The 24,444-nt window shown below is 42.6% G+C and overlaps 2 protein-coding genes across 3 annotated transcripts in view; one reads left to right on the top strand and one right to left on the bottom strand.

Moving 5' to 3' along the window:
- Window positions 1-272: 272 nt before the first annotated feature.
- SSR3 (signal sequence receptor subunit 3) overlaps window positions 273-24,444 on the top strand; it is a 28,596-nt gene continuing 4,424 nt past the window's right edge. Inside the window, exons 1-5 of one of the 2 annotated variants that reach the window (XM_007108114.4) lie at window positions 273-494; window positions 1,721-1,847; window positions 5,844-5,942; window positions 11,191-11,322; window positions 12,389-13,005. In XM_007108114.4, coding sequence (XP_007108176.1) covers window positions 362-494; window positions 1,721-1,847; window positions 5,844-5,942; window positions 11,191-11,322; window positions 12,389-12,455 — 558 coding nt within the window. In that variant the 5' untranslated portion in view covers window positions 273-361 and the 3' untranslated portion in view covers window positions 12,456-13,005. Of the gene's footprint in view, window positions 495-1,720; window positions 1,848-5,843; window positions 5,943-11,190; window positions 11,323-12,388; window positions 13,006-24,444 lie in introns of those variants that run through there. The other variant, XR_003680098.2, reaches the window with a different exon arrangement.
- KCNAB1 (potassium voltage-gated channel subfamily A regulatory beta subunit 1) overlaps window positions 13,765-24,444 on the bottom strand; it is a 400,369-nt gene continuing 389,689 nt past the window's right edge. The window contains exons 13-14 of the mRNA XM_055081324.1: window positions 23,548-23,636; window positions 13,765-18,181 (exon numbers count right to left, since the gene is read on the bottom strand). Of these exons, the coding sequence (XP_054937299.1) occupies window positions 18,092-18,181; window positions 23,548-23,636 (179 nt within the window). The 3' untranslated portion in view covers window positions 13,765-18,091. The remainder of the gene's footprint in view (window positions 18,182-23,547; window positions 23,637-24,444) is intronic.

Raw genomic sequence — 24,444 nt, 5'->3', positions numbered from 1 at the left:
CTACCAGCATCTGTAAAGTGTAATGTCAATAACGTTTTGTTAATTTAAAAAAAAAAAAAAAAAAAAAGCACCCACTAAACTACAAGTCCCGGCTTTCTCCTAGAAACTGACGCGTCACGTGGCTTGCCAGGAATCCGGAAGTCTGGCCCGCTCGCCCAATCATGCCGAGAAACCTACGTAGCGGCGCCAGACTGGCCAATCCTGTGGACGCTTGCCCCGCGCCGCGCAACGCCGGTTCCCTCTTCCGCGCGCGGCGCTGACGGGTCGTTAGCGGATACGGTGGCCGCAGGGGTGGTGCCAGCGGCATCTGCCCGGCTCGGAGCCTGACTCGGCCCTCTCGTCTCGCAGCTGCGGTTCCACCATGGCTCCCAAAGGCAGCTCCAAGCAGCAGTCCGAGGAGGACCTGCTCCTGCAGGATTTCAGCCGCAACCTCTCGGCCAAGTCCTCGGCGCTCTTCTTCGGGAACGCCTTCATCGTGTCCGCCATCCCCATCTGTGAGCGCTTGGAGAGAGGCGGGCGGGGAGGCCTTCGGCGGGTCGGCCTGGGCGGGGACGTGGCAGGGCCGGGCGGACCGGCGAGGCGTGAGCCGGGGCCCGCGCTCTCCCCAGCTCGCCCTGGGCTCGCGGGCAGCACGTACCCTCTGTGGGCCTCCGTGATCTGGTCCAGGGTAGTGGTGGGCGGCATCCCAGAAGAGTCACCTGTGGCGCGTTTTAAAAGTACGCTAGCTCGTTCCCGGGCCTCACTCCTGCGGATTGTGAGTTACTCGTTCCGGGATGGCGGCCCCGAATCAGTATTAAAACTAACGTTCGGGTTAAGATCTTGTGATGCTAACATTTAGGTATATAGCCTGCTATTTGCTTTTTTCCCCTACAACTATCGTTTGCTGTTACGAGATCTTAAACTTATTACTTATTTTGGAGAAACTCATGAATTAAGATGAGAGACATTAACACCCGCACTGAATTAGAAGTGTAGCTTTACGAGGACTGCTTCACGCAGAACATTATTTTCCTAGTTTGACGAGAGAAGTTGGACCAGTGCCAAGAGCCCGCGCTCTACAATGTGTAGTAACCCTTTTAATAAGCCTATTAAGGGCAATTCTAGAATTCTTACTTGGATGGAAAAACTATACAGTCTTGGCCAAGGTTGTTTTTAGAGCTCAGGATTCCCGAATGTGAATTTCCTCTCACATTGCTGCACTCTTGTTGGACAGTCAAATCCAGATGTATTTTCTCTTTCGTCTTTATAAAACCCAGCGTGCAGTTAACGTGGTGTGGAGCTTTTTGGTTCACTGGCTGCACTGAGCACTGCCTTGATTTCAGATAACAGCCACGTCAGCGTGTAAACTCTGGTTTGGGGATGCACATGGCGTTTTGGAATGGCCTGTAGTTAGCGTGATAGTACCCTTTAGAATGAAATTTGAAGTCTGAATTGTGATTTTGTTGAGCCAGGGTTTGTTCTCATTTTAGAAGCAGAAATCTCATAATGGACTACTTATAGAAAGGTTATGTTTTTCGAGTGTTCTCAACTAGGGAAACTTGAGACTAACGTTTTACTGGATATCACACTTCTGAAGTTCCCCTTATACTGTATACTGGATTCCCTAATCAGGGCTGTATTTTACCAGGTTTAGCTATAATTTATTCATCAGGCTTTTGTAACTGGCTGGTAATACTTTGTTTCTTTTTGTATACCCCCTCCCCCTTTTATCTTAATTCAGGGCTATATTGGCGAATATGGCACATGGATCTTATTCAGTCTGCTGTTCTGTATAGTGTGATGACCCTAGTAAGCACTTATTTGGTAGCCTTTGCATACAAAAATGTGAAATTTGTTCTCAAGCACAAGTAAGTATATTTCTCAAGAGAAAGTATCTATTGTTGCATTTTTATATAGTAGGAGGTCTTCTTAAAGACCATTTTTGTGTGTGGGGGTTTCAGTAAGCACTATTTTGAGATATATATGTATATATTTGGAGGGGGGAGGCACATTAATGGTATGAAGGAGTAGCAACTAACCGAAAAGCAGAGACAGTGCTTCTAACACTGCTATGGAAGTGGGTATTGATGGTGGAATTAAAACACTTAAGTACCATCCTTAATCATGGGGTTCAGAAAAACAAACTTACCAAGTAAAGTAACATTTTAGAAGTCAAATGGAATTCTTTCTAGAAGGAATTGTTCTGGGCTCACCATGTAGAATTTTTGGATGTGAAAGAAGTGGTCTTTTTTTCTTATATTCAACACTGACATTTTTTAATGCTGATTGCATTTTTCTTATGAGAATATGAAAATGTAAAAGGTTACTATATTTCCTCTGTTTCTACCTTCATTTTATCGTGTCACTCTCCTAACAACTCTTCATGGCCTTCTCTTTTCTAAATGTATTAAATCCAGATTCTTCCAGGCCCCGGAATGCAAGTCTTTTGCCTCCTACCAGTGGGGCCTTGTCTTTTAGGATTGGGCCTTAGATCTTCGGACTCAGCTTTTGTGTCATCCTTTGAACGTGACTCGTCCCCTCCCTCATTTAGAATCATCTTCCTTTCTTTCCACTCTTACATGTCTGATATTTCAAGACTTAGGAATCTTTTCCAGAGAACTCTTAACTGTCCTTATTGTTCCTGTGTTAAGCTTTCTAGTGATGAGGAGTAGAAACACATTGAGATGATCTCAGTTAACAGGGATTTATTGTAAGGAGGCCAGAAATGGCCTCAGCAGCTGAAACTGGCCTCAGCAGCCTCTCCACTGTCGTTCTCGACCCTTAGGAGTCCAGGTTGTGCGTGGCTATTGCTAGAACGGCTAAATCCAGGTCATCTTTGTTGTCTCCCTGCTTGACAGCCCCTCTTCACTAACTGCCATTCCAGGATTCAGCCCATCTCGGCCTCTGCTGTCCTGGGCTGTCTTTCTTGTGAGGCATGGCCATCTGTGGATAGCGAAGCCCTCAGAAGTGGGTGTTTTGCATGACCCATCCTTTGTGATCCCCTTGGAACTCAGTCCATTTGGGACCTAGTGTTTTTTCACTTGTTCTGCATATCATTTTTATTCGCCTTTTTGGAGTCAAAAATCATGTTCTTTCCCCTCATTTCTCCTTTCGGCTTCTTGAGGGCAACTGCCATGTCTTTTGTTTATTTCCCTTACAATAGTTAATGGTACGTTTAATTTAGCTCAGTAAAATTTCAGTGACCTACTGACTTAATACACTCTCTGAATGGAATTATTTTTTAGTCATAGTTTTGGTGTAATATTAAATATTGCTACTGACATCAAAACTCCTACAGATTGGCAAGATCGTTAAGGCTTAAAGAGCCAGCAGGATTCTGAGTGTGGGTAGGTGTTGGTGGTAGAGAGAATGGCTTCAGAGTCGACAGTCTGGATTCCAGTCCCAGCTCTGCTGCTCTTAAATGCAGAGCCTTGGGCATGCATTTCATCTTTCTAGACTTAAGTTTCTTGAGCTGTAAAATGGGAGTACTAATGGTACCTCGTGGGATGGTGAGGATTAAATATGATACGTGCGACGTAAACCATGGTATCTGGCATGTAATAAATGTTTGTGTGCAGTGTTGGAGAGGTTGGGGGTGAGAGATCCCATGGGAATTTTTTTTTTAAGGTGGCATGATTTTAAAAATGTTTGCAAAGATGTTTTTTTATCTCAGTTGGCGGAGAGCTGGGCCCCTGGATTTACCTCTGTTTTGCTTTAGAGCATTCAGCGCTGAGTGAGGTTTGTTTTCTAAGAGCACTGAGATGGAGGGTAGGGCTTCTTGAGTTGTAATAAACCTACAGTGTGGTTGTTAATGTCTTTGTTAGGCGAGTATAGAATTGTAGACATGGAAGAGAAATTAACTAGTTATCTGGTTCAGTGTCTTCAGGAAGATTTGTCATGTGGACAGATGATTGACTATTTGTCCAAGAGATGCTTAGAGCCAACTCCTCTGAAAATAGTTTATTCCTGTGTCCTAGCACTCTGACAGTTGGGGGTGGTGGTGGTGTGTATATTTTTTTTACCCTCTGTTCCGCTAAGAAAGGTTTCTACTGTAAACCATGTCCATTTCTTATCAATTGGCCTTTCCTAGAAAAAAACAGTCTTATGTGAAGTTCAGGAAACACTTAATAAGTGCCTGGGATTTGCTAGAGATTAAGAGATCAGAGTCTCTGCCTTGCGGAACTGAACTTTTACATAATAAAATGAGCCAGGGAAAGTTGGACATTATAGTGTCTTAAAGTATCTCTTAAAGCAGCTACCTGCTCTCTTAGCTGCCTTTTTTCTTTATGTTTCAGAACTTATTTCCTTTTACCTGTTTTTTTTAGACAAACTGATTTTCCTCTCTCCAGTTATCAATTTGTGGAAAAATACATCAGTTGAAGCTGATTAAAGGTTTTCTTTTTAATAATGTCACTTCTAACTTGGTTCTTGAGTGAGAGATAGAGATGGAGATATAGGTAAAACCAGCCTGAATTTGTGCTTAATTTGTAGCCCAGAAGCTCATGTGGTTGGAGAAAGGTTGAGAACTATTGCTTTGAATGGTCTTGGGCTTTTCAGGAGTCCATCCTGATTTTCCCACAGTTTCTTTTGGTCCACTGACCAGAACTTAATATACATAGTAATGAGGGATTGAGTAATTGAACGTAGATTGAACAGATATATATCTCTATGGTGCACATCCTGTTGCTTTCAATACATCTCAGTATCGTGTTGAATGTTTTCTTAGTGGGACTTTGTAATTGTTATATTTTGTTTGTGATCAGTTATTACTTTTTCTATGTTTATGGCTAATCAGTTTCTCTCATATTATGAAAAATAAATCATGTTGAATTTAAATGGCTAATCTTTGGGAGGCTTTTTTTTTTTTTTTTTTTTTGTGGTAGGCGGGCCTCTCAGTGTCGTGGCCTCTCCCGTTGCGGGGCACAGGCTCCGGACGCGCAGGCTCAGCGGCCATGGCTCACGGGCCCAGCCGCTCCGCGGCATGTGGGATCTTCCCGGACCGGGGCGCGAACCCGGTTCCCCTGTATCGGCAGGCGGACGCGCAACCACTGCGCCACCAGGGAAGCCCTGGGAGGCTTTTTATATTTCATCACAGGTTAAATTTTATCCTCTCTCACTAGCAACCCCATCTGATAAAATTCACCTCATAGATTTTTTTAGGATTATGTCATTTTTTTCTTTATCTGACTCATCACTAAAGATTCTGATCTGATTTCTTGAATAACACTTCCAGCCTTTTCTGGCTGATTCCATATTATCTCTTGGTGCAACTCTCAAACCAGCAGTTTGTTTAACTAAAAGTGCTGTGGTCACTCTTAACCATGTGGTATTATTTCTTTTTAGTGAAATTCCCCTTTGGAGTAAAGTTAAAAGCTTTACTTTAAGATATTACAGCTATTAATTCTCTCTTTGTTAAGCTTAGTTTTCTCTCCTGTTATTTATTGGAATTGAAATCATGTATCATTTGCTAATGCCTTAACAAATTTATTTGTGGAACAGTTAAATTATGAGTTAAAACAAAGTGGAGCAAAAAAAAAAAAACAAAGTGGAGATATAATGATTCATAACTAAACTGTGTTAATAGCATTTGACTTTTATTTCCATATTAAATTCCTAACTTAGGAAAATTCTCCCTTTTAAGCAGAAATCAAAACACATCACTAATAAACCACATCTTGGAAGTTTCTTGAACTCCCTCTCTTTTGGCTAGCACAGTGTAATAAACTTGGAACTTTCTGTCCAGCTTATTTTCTTGAAATGTAAAGTATACAGTTGCCAATACAAGATATGAGTACAGAGTGTTTCTGAGAGAGTGTGATGTTCACTCCTGGAGCATGTGGAAACTTTTTTTCTTTTCCTTCCAGAGTAGCACAGAAGAGGGAGGATGCTGTTTCCAAAGAAGTGACTCGAAAACTTTCTGAAGCTGATAACAGAAAGATGTCTCGGAAGGAAAAAGATGAAAGGTTTGGCTCCCTATTTAAAGTGTTTGTGGTAATCAAAAAGGGGGTTATTTGTAGAAAATACGTTTTTGGTTTCTGCTTAGAGCATGTGGATATTAGAGTTATCTGAGGAAAACGTTGGTGTTAGAAGTCATGGTAATGAGAATAATAACTGACTTTTTGAGTTTTTATTACTACCAGATACTTTTCTTTGTGCTGTACACAGCTCATTTATTCCTCCAAAGAGCTCCATGAGGTAGGTACTGTTGTTTTCCCCACTTTACACCTGAGGAATCTGAGGTACAGAAAGCTCGGGTACCTTGCCCAAGGCCATAGATTAGTAAAACCAGGATAAGAATGCAGCCAGTCTGACTTGAGAGCTTGTATTCAACTGCTCTGCTGGAATTTAGGAGCCTGCAGAGCTGTGTCCAGTGCTGGCTCTGCCACTTGGTAGCTGTGTGACCTTGAGGCTATCACCTAACCCCTCTGGGTCTGAAGAGTTTATATTGTGTTGTGTGTTAGCATTTTTAGGTGGTGGTATTTCTGCTTCTGAGCTTCCCTGGGGACATCTGGTTCTTGGTTATCTGCATTGTTTGGGAAAAAGAAAAGAATTAGGTTTGTCTCCTGTTGCCGAATTCTGTGCCACATTTGTTAGTCCCACCCCCAGTTTTTCCTGCCAGCTGCTGTTAGAAGGCTAATAAACATCTGAGTAGACATCTGAGTAGTCTGACATCTGAGAAGTCTCTGAATGATTGAGTAAACTTGCGCTTAAGAGTTGCCAGATGGTTTAATAGAGTCATGAGTCGAGGCTGTTTTCATGGATCTTAAATTTTAGTATCTACGAGGTGCTTTATGAAATGGAATTTTTATCCCACTTTTCTCCAGAAAGACTTTGTGGGGACTTGCAATATTAAATTGCATGTGAAACAAAGCAATACAATTTAAAAAGATCAGAAACCGTTTAAAAGTAAGAAAAGGTGGATGAACAAGGACCTCGGCATTAGTTACAGCAGTTGGGCACTAAACTCAGCTCTGAGCTTCCAAGTGTCAGAGGAAGCATCCAAAGTCGTCCAGCTTTCATTGTCGGATGAGAAGCAGCATGCAAGTCCTTCTGAAAAGAAACTTTCCTGGCACTGAATCTTGGAAGGACTTTATCAAGTGGATCCTTATTTAAGGGACACTGAGTAACTTAATGAACAGTGTCTTCTACAGTGGTTTTGGACAGGCACCAAAACATTATTGAAATGATTATGTCCTATGGATCCTTCATAAAACTGAAGGCACAATATTAAAATCATGACAGTGAAGGCCTGTTTTTTAGGGAGCAGCTTTAAAGACCTCTGGCTCTGCATAACTTTTTTTTTTCTCTTTTTTTTTAGAATTGCAAAGTTATTTTTGTTTTAAAATATTAACAAGAATTCATTATACTTTCAAAGAAATAAATTTCCACCTTAAACTTGATTAATATCTCCAAATATTGCTCAACATTTATGTACAGCTCTTGTGAATATCATGCTGATTCATGACAACCTCTGGGACCACATATTACAAAACAAAAAGAAGCATTTCCTAATGGATGCTGGGCCATACTGGAATACAAATGGATTGCTAGGCAAAAATCTATTGCATATGTTACCTAAGAGGAGAGATGTGACAAGATGGTTACTTTGCCTTTTCTCTTTAAAGTTTCTGCTACTCAACAACTCCTCCCTCTGCATAGCTTTTTTTTTTTTTTTTTTGCGGTACGCGGGCCTCTCACCGTTGTGGCCTCTCCCATTGCGGAGCACAGGCTCCGGACGTGCAGGCTCAGCGGCCATGGCTCACGGGCCTAGCCGATCCCCGGCATGTGGGATCTTCCCGGACTGGGGCACGAACCCGTGTCCCCTGCATCGGCAGGCGATTCTCAACCACTGCGCCACCAGGGAAGCCCCTGCATAGCTTTTTAATTGCAAATTTTTGCATAGGGATAGATATTAGAGAATCTAGACCACTTTCTTTTAACCTTTTCATTGAATTATAATATTTATTAGAACAGTGGTTCTTAAACTGGAGTACCCATCATAGTTACCCAAATTTCAAAATGCTTGTTACAAGCTCTTACAGGTCTTGCAGGTTTAGGTGATTACTTGTATCAGAAATGGCAGATGAGTCTCTTCTGCCCACTACAGACTCGCCTGATTTGGTCTGGCACTTGTTCTTGATCCTGGGATGTGTCTCAGAATCTTTGTCAGTGTGGTATTCAGGTAGTCTCTACTAGTGGATCAGAGTTGGAATTGGAAATGAAACCTCTTTGCCGTTGCCTGGACCAGGTATTTCAGAGTAGGATGAAATGTAGGTTTTATTGATATATAAAATGCAGAGTGTCAGAAGATTATAAAATTTTCTTTCTTGTCACCAGTAGAAATTTGTGCTGTTTGTAATTCTCTCGCAAAGGCCATGCTGGATACAGTTGTACCCAAGTCTGTACTCGTTATTGATGCTGATAACTGGATCCAAGACTCCCTTTAAGATCCAGTATTTTTCTTCCTCAAAGGATTAGTTACTTCCAAGAGATTTAAGAGAAGGCTTATCGGCATCTTTCTGCCCAGATGGGTATCTTCAAAGCTCTATCTAAAATCATTTGGAATATGGACTACATGCCACTTTTGAACCTACTTTTTTACCTATCCAAGGAAATTAGCAGAGGAGAATCAGATTCATTAATGTTTGTCCCAAGGTATGAATGTTATTTCTCCTTGACTTACTGACAGTCCAACATTTAGTATTATCAGATTGTAAGAGTTGTTGGGTTTGGTCTCAACTTTTCTCCTGTTTTAGGAAGTGTTCCTTAGAAAAATGACTGCTTGAGAAGTATTCTCCCAAATTAGATTTCCTACCAGTGAAGCTTTTGTGGAACCATTGCTGATGAGGGCAATTGGGGGTCCTAAACTTTTTCAAAATAAACCAGGCTGGACTAGAAAAAGTTGAGAGCTGTCAGACAGTCCTGACTGTGTATACCCTGATGTAACACACGGTCTTTGCGAGCTGGGATAACCTAAAGGATTGAGCTACTCTTTCATCAAAAATATCTTGAAGATGGTTCTGATTCAGCACATGATGGGGAGTTAGGGAAAAGTGCTGCAGTGGAGGTGTGATAATTTAATCACCAGCAGTAAAGGCATGCTAGTGGCCTACTTAAGGAACCTGTCTTCACTGGGTCTTGTGCCAGAGTCTTAAAAACAGAGGCAATTGTTCTGAGTGTTTTGTAGCATTAAACCATGTTGGGACTATGGATATTTCTGGGCTGGTGTTTTCTTTGATCATTGTTAGAATGGTATAATGTATTAATTCCAAGTCACGTATATTTTTTAAATTTACATTTAAACTTCTCTGAAATCAGAAGCTGTTTTATGGTTGATAGCTGCATTTAATGTAATGTCCTTCACTTCTTCCAAAGTTTACAGCAAATTGAAGATTTATTAAGTTGATGGTATCTACAGAATCAAGGAAATATGGCATATGTATTAGACACCACAAATTTCTTCTGATGAAGATAAGATGCTAATACCTCCATTTAGGTCCTTTACAGCCATGCTTGTTGACTTTATTTATTTTTTATTTTTTTATTTTTTTTGCAGTACGCAGGCCTCTCACTGTTGTGGCCTCTCCCGTTACGGAGCACAGGCTCCGGACGCGCAGGCCCAGCGGCCATGGCTCATGGGCCCAGCTGCTCCGCGGCATGTGGGATCTTCCCAGGCTGGGGCACGAACCCGCGTCCCCTGCATCGGCAGGCGGACTCTCAACCACTGCGCCACCAGGGAAGCTCGCTTGTTGACTTTAGATTAGAACATTTGGTGACTAAAACATGGCAGTTACTACTGACGTTAGCCATAGTGCTGTCCTTAGGATTAGTTGCAGGTACTATCTGGCCCCAGAGTAATGTATCTTTCTGGGGGAGAAAACATCTATGGCAATGAGTTACAGCCTTTTTGATAATGACCTACAGTAAAAAAATATATATATATTTTACTCTTTGACCAAATACACTTTTACATGCACACATGTAAATGTTTCACAGAACAATAATTATTACCCTACTGTATGTGATGCACTTGATGCTTTTCTATTTTTTCCTTTTTTTTTTTTTTTAATGTGCTGGTCTCAACTCACTCAGTAATTTTTCCTGAACATCAGATCCACTCAGTTGAGATTTCATGTCCCACTAATGGGTCACAACCTACCTACTCTTTTAACTTTGTAAATTGCTTTACAAAGTTAATTAACTGAGGGAAATAAAGGCTCCCTTATTCACAGGCACCCTGGAACTTCCTGTTGCCTGTGTGAAGAGGTAAAAGAAAAGTTTGATAAAGTACTAGTAAATTAATATGATATAATGCGTAAAGAAGATTAAATAAAAAGTAAATGGGGGGCTTCCCTGGTGGCGCAGTGGTTGAGAATCCGCCTGCCGATGCAGGGGACACGGGTTCGTGCCCCGGTCCGGGAATGAGCCATGGCCGCTGAGCCTGCGCGTCCGGAGCCTGTGCTCCGCAACGGGAGAGGCCACAACAGTGAGAGGCCCGCATACCGGGGGGGGGCGGGGGAAGTAAATGGGTTTCACAGAAGTTAAAAACTCCTCCTAATGATCAAGCAGATTCTTAGTTTGAATTAAATAAAGATGGCTAAAGAGAGTCGCAGACAAGTCTGCTTCTGTGATGCCACAGCTAGCTTTGTCCATGGGCTTGTCTTAAGGCGACATATTGAAGGCTGACATCTGTAGACTGTAGAGAGTCTCAAGCCTCAAACAGCTGAGAAAGCCCTGTCAGGCTGCTAATCATCAAGTTTGTTTTTGGTGAGTACCTAGAGAAAGATGCCTATTTCAGTTGCTGATGAAACCAAGCTAATTTCAATTAATCAGTCCCTTCCTGCAAAGCTCTAACTGCCTGGGAAAAAAAGGAACATACCCAGCAACTGTTTCTTGAGCATCGATAAAGTTTTTTTTTGGCTGCATCGTGCGGCTTGCGAGATCTTAGTTCCCTGACCAGGGATTGAATCTGGACCCCAGCAGTGAAAGCACCGAGTCCTAACCACAGGACCACCAGGGAATTCCTGAGCATCAGTAAAGTGAAATATCTTTTTCAGTAGGAAAAAGGGGACAATGCTGATTGAATTTAATATTAAAAACAGATTCTGCCCAGAACACTTAAGGAAAAACTTACTATGAGCTAGAGCCATGTGGTATTTACAATTTTTAGTACCTATTTAAAAACGTAAATGACTTGTTTTATGTCCACAGAATCTTGTGGAAGAAGAATGAAGTTGCTGATTATGAAGCTACAACATTTTCCATCTTCTATAATAACACCCTATTTCTGGTCTTGGTCATTGTTGCTTCCTTCTTTATATTGAAGAACTTCAACCCCACAGTGTATCCTTTTAAAGGCTGATCATCTTTTTTAGAAGTCTAGAAACAGTTCTTTTTAGTTTTGATTTGTCTGAGTATTTTCTGGTAACAAAAAACTACACAGGGAGTCAGTCCTTTAAAAACCACCGTGACCTTAGGCAAGTTTCTGGACATTTAAAACGGGCTTTTGGTTTGATTTGAAGTTCTTTTAAGTTTATGAATTAAGACTTCATGATAAATAACAAGTATTACAAAGCAGTCTTACGTATATGATGATGTGTACCTGCCTAGTTAAAAAAAGTTCTAAGGAGACAAAGCAAACTTGCCTTCTTTGCTACCTCCTGGCATGAGCCCTGTGTCTGCTGGTACTTTGGGGCTTTGAGGTTGGGTGGATAGGCACTGGAGTTAAATTGGCACGTTTCATAATAGCTTAACGGTGTTTCAAGCTGCTCTTAAATTGAGCTTTTGGGCAAGAATCAGTCTTCTCTTGTTAAGGTAATTTATTAAAGGTATTATCCAGGAATGTGCAGCCAAACTTTTAACCGTTGGAGATTTTGATGTAATAAAATATCAGACACCCTCCAACTTGTGTCTCCTGGGAATACTGGAGTGGTTTGCCCCAAACACTCTAGCCCTGAGGCTGAGAGTAGCTGCAGACTTTCAGAACCTCCTTGCTTTTACAGGCTAGCTGTAGCCAAAACACTGATAGACAGGGAAGACTTATTTTTCCTTTGCTCTTGATGTGGGGGGTTGGGGGGTTGGGGAAATCAAGTCCCTTCTTCCTCCCCATGTTCTTTGATCAGTTTGTTTCCTTCAGGTTAAATGGAATTCAGATATTTTATTTGTGATCATGTGTTCTAGGTTTCTGTCTCTAGTGTTTTCTTTTTAAAATTGGAACACATTTCCTGTGAATGTTCTTCATTCTTTATAATCTCCTCTCTTGTTAATTGCATTTGCAGACATTGGGACTGCACATTATTGTCATTAGACAGCGTCAGGAGAAAAACAGTACATTCCAAAGAGATGGGTTCTTTTTGTTTTGTTGAAAACCAATTTGGGCTTGATTTTCCTTAACATTAAATTCTTACAGGAACTACATTTTGTCCATAAGTGCTTCCTCGGGCCTCATCGCCCTCCTGTCTACTGGCTCCAAGTAGAGCACGTCAGCTTCCCTCCACCGCCCTGGCTTTGTGTCTATGGGTGGCCTGTGGTATATGGAAAAGTAGCAGGGTGGTCAGGGTGGAAGAAACACAAGCTGTTTTTGTAAGTCTGGAGTTTGAGGGTTTGAAAAACCCAACAAAATGTAACTCAATATTTGTTTATTGGCTCTTTTTTTTTTTTGACAGATTGTTGAAATTAAATGAATTGAAAGGGAAACTCAGAGTACCAGGACATTTATTAAAAGGCAAAAAGTGTTGCAATATGTTATAATCACAAGGGGAGAAAATAACTTGTTTCCTTGACTTGTCAGAGGTCACAGTAACCTGGACTGAGCTGTTATTATTTATAATAGTAGCAAGAAGTTAATAATTGGTTCTGTGTGTTCCAAGCACAGTATTACAACTTTTTTTTTGAACCATAAATATCAGAATGAGTCCTCTCCCTCTGGGGGATTGAACAGAAGCTTCATGTTTGCAAGTCTCTGAATTTGAGATTTGAAATAACTCAGAGTTAAAACATTAGTTTCTCCAACTTGGAGAAGAGAAACTTGTGGAAAAGTTGTTCTTGTTTTTCTTTTAAAGGTAAAAGGCAGCCAAGGTAATAATCTAAAAATAGTGCCTAGGCATATGAGAGCTGTCCTATGTGGTTATTAAAGTACACACTGTTCAGCTCTATAGCTTTGGTCCTGGGTGTCCAGGGAGGTTAGCTTGACCCTACCATGTTGGTTTGACCTATTAAGAGAATGGAATCATTGTTTTCTCTTGACCAGGGTCTCACATCACTGGAGGAATGTTCAATAAGAGAACCTCTTTCCTGAATATTGATGTGTAAAAGACCAGAGTAATTTTTGTGATCTTAGTTCTGGAATTCTAAAGAACTCTCCAAGAAATTACAGTGGTTTTGGTGCTGGTCAGCATTTTTCCATGAGGACTTTCATAAATCTGACCCTTTAGTCCACAGGTTCCTATCAATTGTAAACAAAATATTGATCTCTTTAGACCTTGTGGGTCCAGCCAAGAGCAGTCTCTTGCATTTTTTAACCAGTGTGTTTACAGGTAATTATTTTTTTCTATGTGCCATGATTTGAACAAGTTTGGGAAGCTCTTCTTGAACCTACATCACGTAAAAGGTTATGGACTCACAGGTGATAATTCCTGTCAGCTTTTGACCACATCCAGTACTTTTCTACAAACAATATCTTAAAGGAAATATATTCCCAATTGCTAATCTTAACTTTAATGTTTGGTTTCCACTTCTAAATTTAAGGTGAATGTTGCAAATAATATTCACTGTTTATAACTATAGAAAGATATTCACCAGGATTCCATCTTCCAATTCCATGCTGTTGGATGTTTTGGGAAGTCACATCTAAGAACCTGGAAGGAAGACAGGCCAGGAGTACATTTGCCTAGTGACCCAGATCATCATTATCTTCAACTGAGGATTAGATTTCATCATTGCTTTTAGAGTCTGCAGTTCTTTACTTTTCTCTGGTACATTGTTATCCATGTGCCACCACTGGGTAATATGGGGTTAATGGGGAAGTCAGAAGAAAGACCCTGCACAGTAGTTAGTGTAGCACATAAGAAGTTTATTTTTATTATGTTTTAACTTTTTTTTTCTGTTGATTAATAACTGGTCAGTAGTTTGGTGGCGTGGCGTTTGTACTAATTGCGCTTGCTTATTTGACAAAATGACTATTTGACAAACCATCAGTGTCTACTGTTTGTTACCAGAGCTGGGTCAAGTAATTTTTTACCTGTAATTTTTAACTTGCAGGTAAAAAATTGCCACTAGATGGCAGTGCCTGTATAAATGGGAAAAAAATTCTTACAATACAGTATACCTGAGATGGGGTGGCAAAATAGGGGCATCAGTGTGACGTTCTTAATAGAGTGCCTCTTGAGTTAATAAGCTGAATAATTTGTAGAAAAGTGAGGAAGCAAAATTTGGTTTTGGTCCTGAAATTTTCCTATGGCACTTTTTGTTTTTAATCCTGATAATAGTTTCTAACTTTCTATACTGTGAGATAAATTCCAGCGTATAAGTTTAGAAGACATATTCTGATGGTTCTGCAGTTTTCACTAAGGATTTACTGTACCAGTGCTTTACTCTTAGGAGCTGTGGAACCTTTTCCCCAGCACTCTCCGTGTCACCTAGAAAGACTGTGTAGCGTGTAGAATTATGATATGCTGGATCTGGCTTAGTTAGTAAAAGCCTGCTGGAGAATTTTTATCTTAAAAACACCTTTTATCCAACACCAGTAAAATAAAAGGGGTTTTGCTGTAATTGGGATTCAAAATGATTTAATTCCTGTTTTTACACCCCTTGTGATAAGTTAGAAGTTCATTTATAACTTAATACTTGGGTTGAAATTATTCTTAGCCAGTAAAATCTACTGGTTGACCTATATGGTATATTATTCTAACTTGGATAGAATAATTTGAAGCAAGTTTGAAGTTAACAAATGTGGAGGTTGGATTTATACCCAAAATTCTTATGAAAGGTCTTGCTTTTTTCTTTTTTTGGTCACACCGCATGGCTTGTGGGATCTTAGTTCCCTGACCAGGGATTGAAACCGCACCCTCAGCAGTGAAAGCACAGAGTCCTAACGGCTGGACCGCCAGAGAAGTCCCAAAAGGTCTTGCTTATTGAGTATCATTAAGTTTAGCTTTGTAAAATTTATATTTTCCCTAGACTTCTTTATAAGAACCGTGTGATTTAGTATATCTTTATTACATTATTTCACGTTAACCATTTTAATTTCCCACGCATATAAATGCACATTTTTGTAGTTACTGATCAAATGCTTGTAAGGGGTTATCTCCTACCTCCTTGGACTCCCAAGTAGGGGGATTCATCGAAGATTAGGAGGGTCTTTTGGGTTGTTGGTTTGATTTTCATGGAGGTGGTTAGAGATGAACTTCTCATTGGCCTTCATGAGTTTTCATTGCATTTCTTTGACCTTTCCTTCTTCTTAACTGATCCTGAATTTGGATTCATATCCAAGTTTTTTTAACTTAAAAAATCACACAAACTTACTTTTTCATAACGCTTTAAAGCTAAAAAAATCATCCCTAAAAGAGCACTGGACTGGAACACAAAATACTTGGGTTCTAGGCCTGGTTCTGCCATCAACTTGCAGTATGAGTTTGGGCGAGTCCTTTAATCTCTTCAGGCCTGGGTTCCTCATTTGCAGGGAGTGGGGTGGTCTCAAAGATGGCGAAGGCCCCTTGAAGCCCTGACATCTATCCGGTGACCCTTGGTGCACACTACGGATGAAGATGAAGTGGCAGTTCTTAAAGTGGGAAGCCAGGCACAGGGCTTCTAGTTTTCATTTCCCTTGGCTGAGGTTTCAGTATGTGGCTGGCTGCCACCCAGGTTACCCTTTGGAATGGTATGTTCTCTGCCAAGGAAATCTTTCCAGAAAAGAAAAGAAAATGAGAGTGCATGGAAATTTTTCTTAAGGATAGAACTGTGAAATGTATTTATCTAGTATATTTACCATGGCAGATGATTTGTATATAAAACTAGATGTTCCCACGGCCAAGCAATGTTGGTATTTGATTTTAATTTGCAGGTTCTTTTAAATGAGTTTGAGAAGCTTTAACCTTAGTACAGAACATTTCTAAAACCCAAGGAGAAATATCTTCAGTAGCTAATCATTTTCTCCATTAACAAGAGAAAAAAAGTTTGGGTTGCAATTTAAATCTTTTGGTAAAGCTGTTTCTGTTAGGTATCACTCAGTGCAGCTTACCTGCCAACATTATTTTTATTTAAGTGATCCTTACTGCCTGTTTTATGAAGATGGGTGTGTGTGTGTGTATATATATATGTATCTCCTATAATGATATGTATAGCCTTATAATGATAGATCAGATAAAAACTAATTGTGAGATTAAATGCACAAATGCTTTTATTACTCTAAGCAAATAAACTGCAGTTCCAATTAGACAACTTCAGCTCATTTATGCATACAGTAGGTCACTGGATTGATTGAATGCACAATGAACAACTGAAAAATGATCCATTTCCATCATTAATCTGATACTCTTGGATAAAAAACGCACTGTTTCCCTATTAGAATACAGGTAATAGTAATCAAAAAGAAAATTTGTTGGTACTTCACACTAACATTTTAAGATTGAGAACTTAATCATGAAATACATATCTGGAAATGATGGCAGAAAATAGCATTTTAAGCTGATAGTACATTTCTTCTGTAAGTCTCAGTGGTTTCTACATGGGGTCCTGTTGGCCAGAAAATTAAATTAGAATTTTGTACATGCTCAGGTGTCCTAATAGAGATAGAGGACCCTCCCCCCTCTACATACACCTTAAAAGTGGGGAAAAAAGTTTTCTCCCTCCTTACAGGTACACACAGTATACCGTCAGTTTTTCTCAAGTGATATATTCATGAGAGTAGGTAGCCAGTAGTGGCAGGGCGGGATATACCTCAGCTTCGGAGTGCCACAAGGCTAGGCCCCATTAATCCATGCAAAGAACTTTCATGCATATAGTTTAATGCACATAGTGTGATTATGGAATTAGGAAGTTCTTTAACATTTACTTTTCTTTGGGCAAGTTACTTCACCCAGCATATGCTGAGTAGTGACAGCATTTTTCTCGAAGCCCATGATTCACTTTCATGTTAATAACTTCTCAAAAACACCAAGCATGTAAAATCCCAGTGGTAATTAAACAGCAAACATTTGCCTTTCTGGGTATTTTACAGATTTACTTACAAAACTGAGCATGTGTATATTTATTTTTAAAGCTCAAATATTTAAACTTGCAGAAGCTGTGCCTACAAGCAGTCAAAAGTATAAAGCAGGTTTTAGGAAAATGTAGGTAAAAATGAACACTTCATTGCAGATACATTTTATTCAAAGCTAGGCTTCCATAGTAGTGTAATTCTCCCTTTCATAAATTAACCAGACTGTCTCTGGTTAAAGACTAGGGTCTTCATCCTTTTACCATCTCTCCATGTAAATGGACATAACATTATTAGAATCCTAATAGGCCACCTTGGAGGAATTGCTATACAGGGCCATTTTTTAGGCCAAGCAACACTAAATATTTAAAAGGTAACGAAAGCAAATACCTAGGCATTTCACTTCTGTTGAATGACAAGTGAAAACAACTCTTGCTAACATGAATGTGAAAATAGAAAAAAAAATGTAAAATTGTTTCAGCTGATTTTTCAAGCAAGACTTCTGAGTGAACAGAGCCTACTCTTTCTGATGCAATCCACATTGCATCTGTGGATGTTGTTCATTTGAAAAAATATATCTGTACAACCTTCTTTAAGTTACTAAATGCCTGAAGGTAATATGTCTTTCCCCCACCACATGCTTTCCTTTGCATAAACATGAGATGTACAGAGCAATGTAAGAATAGGTGACTGCAGTCCCAGATAAGAAAATAGAATGGATTTTCCTGGTTGTGAGTTTTCAGATGTGTTCATAATTCAGGTGCACAGTGGTAGCGACAGCAGACACCTCAGAATCCGGGGACACTAGAGGTTGAGCAGTGGGCTGCTAAGTGATTCAGAACACTGGCTAGTAACACCGTTCTGTACCTGTATAGACTGCTGCTTTACCCATGCAGCTCCTGCGGCTCATGCACTGCCTTATGATCTATAGTCCTTTTTGCTGTAGGGCTTGTTGCGCAATATGTTATCGATCTCATTTACCACGTGTGATGTCATCTTTGGGAGAACCTGAGAGCATGAGAAGAACAAAGGATGTGATTAGTCCTTGGTACTTGTTCTTTGTGCTCAATATTAAGCACAGTCATCTAGAATTGGATACATTTATAAACCACCACCAGAATGCGACCTCCCCAGCAGACAGGAAGCTCCCTAAGGTCAGGGACCTTGTTTTGTTCACACTGCATCTCCAGAGCCTGTAAGAGTACTTGGCCCATAGTAGGTGCTCATAATTACTGGTTGACTGAGTAAATGAAGGCTCATAGAAATATAGAATATCTAGAGCAGCTCTGTCCAATAGAAATAAAATGAGAGCCATATATGTAATTTTAGATTTTCTAGTGGCCACAGTAATGAAAGTGGAAAGAAGCAGGTGAAATTAATACGTTTTACTCCATTATATTTGAAACCTCATTTGAACATGTAGTCAGTACAGAATATTATTACATGCTTTACATGTTTTTAAGTACTAAATCTTTGAAGTCCAGGGTACATTTTACACTTGGGGCGCATCTCCATTTGGATTAGCTTTAATAGCCACAGGTGGCCAGAGGCTACAGTAGTGGATAGCACAGGTCTAGAGACTAAGAGAGATTCAGCCCAGCTGGTGGACAGAACCCTGGTGAAGGATGACCCCAGGTTAACAGGCATCCCAGGTAGATGGAATAGCATGAAGAAGTGAAAAGTCTGTGAAATGGGGTGATACAAGTGTAGAGTGAGTGGGGGAGGGGTGGGGATGGAGGGAATAGTGAAAAGGGAAGTTGAGGTAAACAACGGAAGGCCTTGAATGCCATTTTTTGGAGTTGGGACTTTATGCTGTAGGTGGTGGGGAACCTCTCAGGACTTCTCAGCTGGGAGTGACCCCCTCAGACACCTGGAGGTATTCTGAAGGAAGAGTTGGAAGGAGATTGAAAGGGGACCCATGTTAGAAATTTATTGCAGTCCTAGCCAGACACTAAGAGCCTTAACTAGACAGTGGCAGTAGAGGAGAAAAGGAGAGTGCCTCGGAGAGACATTTTGGAGGCTGATGGTGATCTCAAGACTGGGTGACTAGGAAGATACTGGTGTAGGTAATTAATTATTGAGAGACCACAGGAGGAGAAGTTTGGAGCCTAAGTTTGGGGTAGGATATGTTGAGGTGAAGGTGCCTTTGGGATCCCATGTAGAGGTGACTTGCAGGCAGCCAGAAGTGCAGCTGTGGAGCTTAGTGGTTGTAGAAGGACTGGAGTTGAGAATTTGCAAGTCATTTGCACGGTCATGCTCATTGAAGCCCTGGGGAAGGATGAGATCATCTAGGGCCAGCTAGCATTTATTGCAAGAAGTGGGCCAAGGGCACACATGACACCTTAAGACAAGGGACAGAGGCAGGCTTCCTGCAGGAATAGTCTGGGCCTGTGTGGAGTCTGTGGTGAAATACATTCATGATGACTGATTCTGAGGTTTCCACCTCACCCTTCCTCTGCTGCAGTCATGTTGGCCAGCATGACCTTGTCTCCACTCACATGCTCTCCCCAGAAGCCTCGGTTTGGCACGGTAGCAGAGCTCCTTCCTCACTGGCCTGGTAACATTTTCCTCTCCGAATGAAGCTAAAGCAGATTTGGTTTCCCCACTAGCCTTGGAGCATCAGAGGATCTAAGCTACTGTGCTATTTAAATGTGAGACTGCAACACTGAGACTCAAATCTAGAAGTTGGTTGGAAGTTTTGTGTCTAGAATATCGTGGGTTAGCCATGTGAGGAAAAAAATTCTTCATTCACTACACCAATAAGAAAAGAGATCTAAACATTAGAAAAATGAAACCATAAAAGTACTTGAATAAAACATGAAAAAAATATATAGTGTTACAAGACCTAAATGTTCAAGAGAAGCCATACATTAAGAATTTTATGTGAAGTTGCCCAATTTTTTAATGTTGGCAACTGTTTTAAAACATTTTCGTCCCTGCAGGTCACACAAACATCCCACGAGCTAGCAAACTGCAGGCGTAGTAGTATCCTGACTGCAGTAATTGGCGAGTGAGGGGAGGTCTGGCCAGCGTTGCCGGCTGGGCAGGCACTAGGGAAGCTTTCCCAGGACTGGGTCACTGTCAAGATGGACCTTGGGAATGGAGCAGGATTTGGCCAGCCTGGGGTGGTGGACACTGTGCAGGAGGAGGACCACTATTCTGGGGATTGGGATTCCAGGCAAGGTGGGGGAGGGGAGATGAGCCGTGGAAGGGAAGGCCCGACTGCTGAGGAGCCTGGACTTTTCTGAGTGGATGGTGGGGAGCCTCAGAAGGGCTTTAAGGCTGGAGGATGGGGACCTGTGCAGGTGATGGGCTGCCTGCAGCTGTGGCTTCTCTCCAGTCTCTCATCTCTTGAGGCTCTGATTTATAAATGCCCCTCCAGTTTATGCTCGCCTTAGGCACATTCATTCCTTGGAGCAGCTGCCTGCCTTTGCCCATTAGAAACTTCTTTTCCTTATAGCTGCTGGCACTGCACTCTTTCTATCCAGTCCCACCAACCGCTGCAGGGAGCCCCCAGCCACACAATCTACTCTCACCACATCAAGGGGCCCAGTTACAGCTTGCCAAGGGTGGAATCTTTGGCGCTGGGCTCACGGGAGGTGGAGTAGAAAGGGAAAAGGGAAGGTAAACCCTCCTGGTAGCAGCCTCCCTGCTTGGACAACATCCCTTTTCTGTTACCCTTTGAGCATGAAAGCCCCATCCTGCTACCAGCCAGAGCCTTGCTAGGGAGGAAGTGCTTTGGGAAGATGACTGCCTCCGTTTTCCTCTGAAATGTTATCTTTGGCTACCTGGAGTATTCCCACAGCCCAGAAGCTACCTTTTTTCTTTTTTTTTTTACCATCCCAGGCAGTATGAGTTCCCCCTTGGAATGGCAGTGATCACTGTGTATTAGCATGACAGGAATCCTTGGCTGCTCCCTTTTCTTGCCAAGCCATCTGCAAGTCATGCCTCTCTTTCCAAAACCTACGGACTCCTTGACCTTCATGGCCACCATCCTCGCTAGTCCAAGCCACCATCACCTGTCACCCGGACAACCTGTCCTTGCCTTTCTTCATTCTGGCTTTTCACACAACAGCCAAAGCAATCTTTAAAAATTAAAATAACAGCATGTCCCTCCTCTTAAAATCCTCCAAAGGATTGGCTGTGAGTAGAACAAAATTCTGACCTCTCTAGTGTTCCGTGTGACCTGTCCCCTGCCTGCGCCCACCATCCTTTATGCTCACTGCATGTGGACCACATTCGCCTTAGGCTGGTGCTTCCTGGAAAAAGCCAAGTGCGTCTGCGTCTCAGGGCCTTTGCACTGCTCTTCTGTGTGTCTGCTCCTTCCATGGCTTTTCATGTTCTGTGTCCTCCACTTCCAGGCTTCAGAATACACATATCCCAGAGGGGCTTTTGGCAAGGACATTATCTAAAGTGGGCTCACTCATTTCCCAGTTAGTCTCTATTACAATACCATCTTTATTTACTTAGTAAACCTTCTCACTTGAAATTATTCTATATGTTTCTGTATTATGTGCCTCTGCCACTGTAATGTAAGCACTTTGAAGGTTGGGTAATATCTTTCTGGTTTCCTGTGGTGTCCCCAGTGCTGGGTACAGAGTAAGCTCTCAAAGATCTCCTGGGGGCTTCCCTGGTGGCGCAGTGGTTGAGAGTCCGCCTGCCGATGCAGGGGACGTGGGTTCGTGCCCCGGTCCGGGAAGATCCCACATGCCGCGGAGCGGCTGGGCCCGTGAGCCATGGCCACTGAGCCTGCGCGTCCGGAGCCTGTGCTCCGCAACGGGAGAGGCCACAACACTCCTGAATGAACCACGGGATAGAGTGAATCTTAATTCCCTCTTTCTCAGGCAGCCCGTGAGCTCTTGAGGGCCCCGTCCTGTGCTTATCTCGGAACACTCTCTGCCTAGCATGGTGCCAGACACAGAATAAGTACTCAATAAGTATTAGTGGAATTGAAATCACTGGGTTGCATTTCAGTTTTTTTGTGTATAGACTGTTCCCATTTCCTCCTCGTCATTGTGGAGCCTTTATCTGTTCCCAGAGCACAAGTGAAAATAAGAGAAGGTGGGGAGGCTTTTTTTAAGAGGGAGCATTCCCCAGGCAGGGACAGGGAACCCCACAATCCAGGAGGCGTTCTCAGAAGCTGAGAGGCAGAGATGATTACCCAGCTGCACAGCCCTAAGAAAGGTGACGGTAGAGAAGGAGGTCTGCACCGTTTATCTCCCAGCATATTCGAGGCTATTCTTCAAAAGGATTTTTTAAAATTTTAAGTTTAATCAAGCTTGTCCCCACCTCCATCTACTTCCTTCTGGGAGAGGTAACAGGGCTAAGTGCTGGTTTCGGGGACAGACGGACGGGGGGAAGCTGTGAGGCACTTCTCTTTGGGCAGGTGATACAGCTACGGCAAGAGCTGTGTATGGGCTCGTTCCTGTGGCCTCTGGCTGGGCCGAGAGTGGGGCAGGCTCAGGACTGAGATGTGACCTTTGGGGGCAGGGGATGGTCACCACAGCCACCAGCCTCCACCCTCTCCTCAGAACTCCCAGGAACATCTCTCTCGCACTTCCCCTCCTGCTGCCTTACGGGCTTCCCAGGTACAGCTGCAGGCTCCCTCCAGGCCTAGCAGTCACTGCAGGGGAGGGAATGGGGCTGGGCGCTCCTGAAACTGCTGTTAGGGAGATGTCATCCTGGAATTCTGAGCCTGTTTGTCTTAAAAGTGGCAAACATGCATTCATTCAATAGGTATTTCTTGAGTGTTGACTAAGGGCCATAGAGTCTAGGAACTGGAGAATCAGTGGAGAAGCAAGAAAGACACAAGTCTCTGACCTCAAGGGAGACAGGCGATTATACTACGTTACCGTAAGTGCTGTGACAGGAGAGGGACCCAGGATGCTAGGAGAGCAAAAGGAGGGGCTTGGCACACTGCAGATCGGCAATACATACTTGTGGGACAAACAAGTAAATACATGATGTGTGGATATTGTCCTATGGCTACTACATTTCAAGCTGGTCATTAGGCAGGCTTGTGTGGTTCGACCTGGGAACCCAGTTGTCAGGTGTAACATTGCGTGGGTCACAGAATACACTGTCCCATAAGCCATCCTGAGAAATGAGCCCGGAGGAGACTGCCTGTTAATCAGAAGAGGACATCCCTGGATCCACATATGGTGAAAGTTCTGTTGCTTCTTTTGCCTTTGTCCCCATTTCCCTTCTTCCCCTATCTAGGAACAGGTAGCCTATTCCCTATATTAGGGGCTTTCATGAAACTCAGCTGTGACACAATGAAGGACAGAGGTGGGGAGACGGGACACTGCCTGGGGGCATCTTCAAAGGCACCAGGAAATTCCCTGGAGTTGGTTGGAAAGGGCTGCAGTACTTGCCTGAATGGCACCGAGGTTTTCAATGAGTTGTTCAGGAGTGGATGATCCCAGGAGCACGGAACTCACACCCTCGTTTCTCAGGCACCACGCTGGGAAGAGAGAGCAGTGGGTCAGGAAGTCAAAGCACTTCTGACTGTTGATGAGTTTGCAAACACCATTTGTAGCTTCCGTTGTCGCAACCAAAACATTAACTTTGGGGGAGGATGGACAGCATGTTCCACGATTAAAAACCTCAGCAGCAACCCCTGTTGTGTAGAGGACTCGGTAGAATCCGTGCACGTGAACTGTGGGGCTTAGGGCTCCTCTGTCCCACAACTGGGGCATCCAGTCTAGCTGCCCAGCCCAGGAACACTGTCTTGTTCCTGAAGACACCTGACACTGCTCATGGGCGAACGTCTGGATTCCTGTTTCCATCTGTCTTTTCCATCTCATTCATGCTCTCACTTTCCCCTCATCTGTTACGTAGAGTCCTTGTAGACTCTGGGTACCTGGGTCCTTTGTCTCCACTGACCTGTCAGCCCTCTCTGGTCCTGCCTTTCTTCCTGACATGAGGTTCATTCTGGGAAGACCGTCTCCCTCACCAGCCCTCAAACCCCTCACCCCTCCTCTGCCTCTAGCAACCTCTACCCTTAAACCCTCTTCAACTCAGGCCTCCTCCCTCTCAGCAGATGACCTAGCCGCCTACTTTATGTAGAAAATTGAGTCCCTCAGGTAGCATATTCCTGAATTTCCCACTCACCTGTGGACACAAGTACACACACACACATACTCCAGTTTCAGAGGCTATGGGGTGCTGTCTGTTCAAAGCCAAACTCTGCCCTGGTCCCATTCCTTTTGCCTTTTCTTGGATTTGATTCATCCATTATTTCTCTCCCTCTCTTGCTCTCCTGGATGTTT

This window comes from Physeter macrocephalus, chromosome 1, assembly GCF_002837175.3.
Source record: "Physeter macrocephalus isolate SW-GA chromosome 1, ASM283717v5, whole genome shotgun sequence".
NCBI classification, from domain to species: domain Eukaryota; kingdom Metazoa; phylum Chordata; class Mammalia; order Artiodactyla; family Physeteridae; genus Physeter; species Physeter macrocephalus.
The sequence above is the reverse complement of the archived record's forward strand: the minus strand, read 5'-3'. Positions and strand labels throughout refer to the sequence as shown.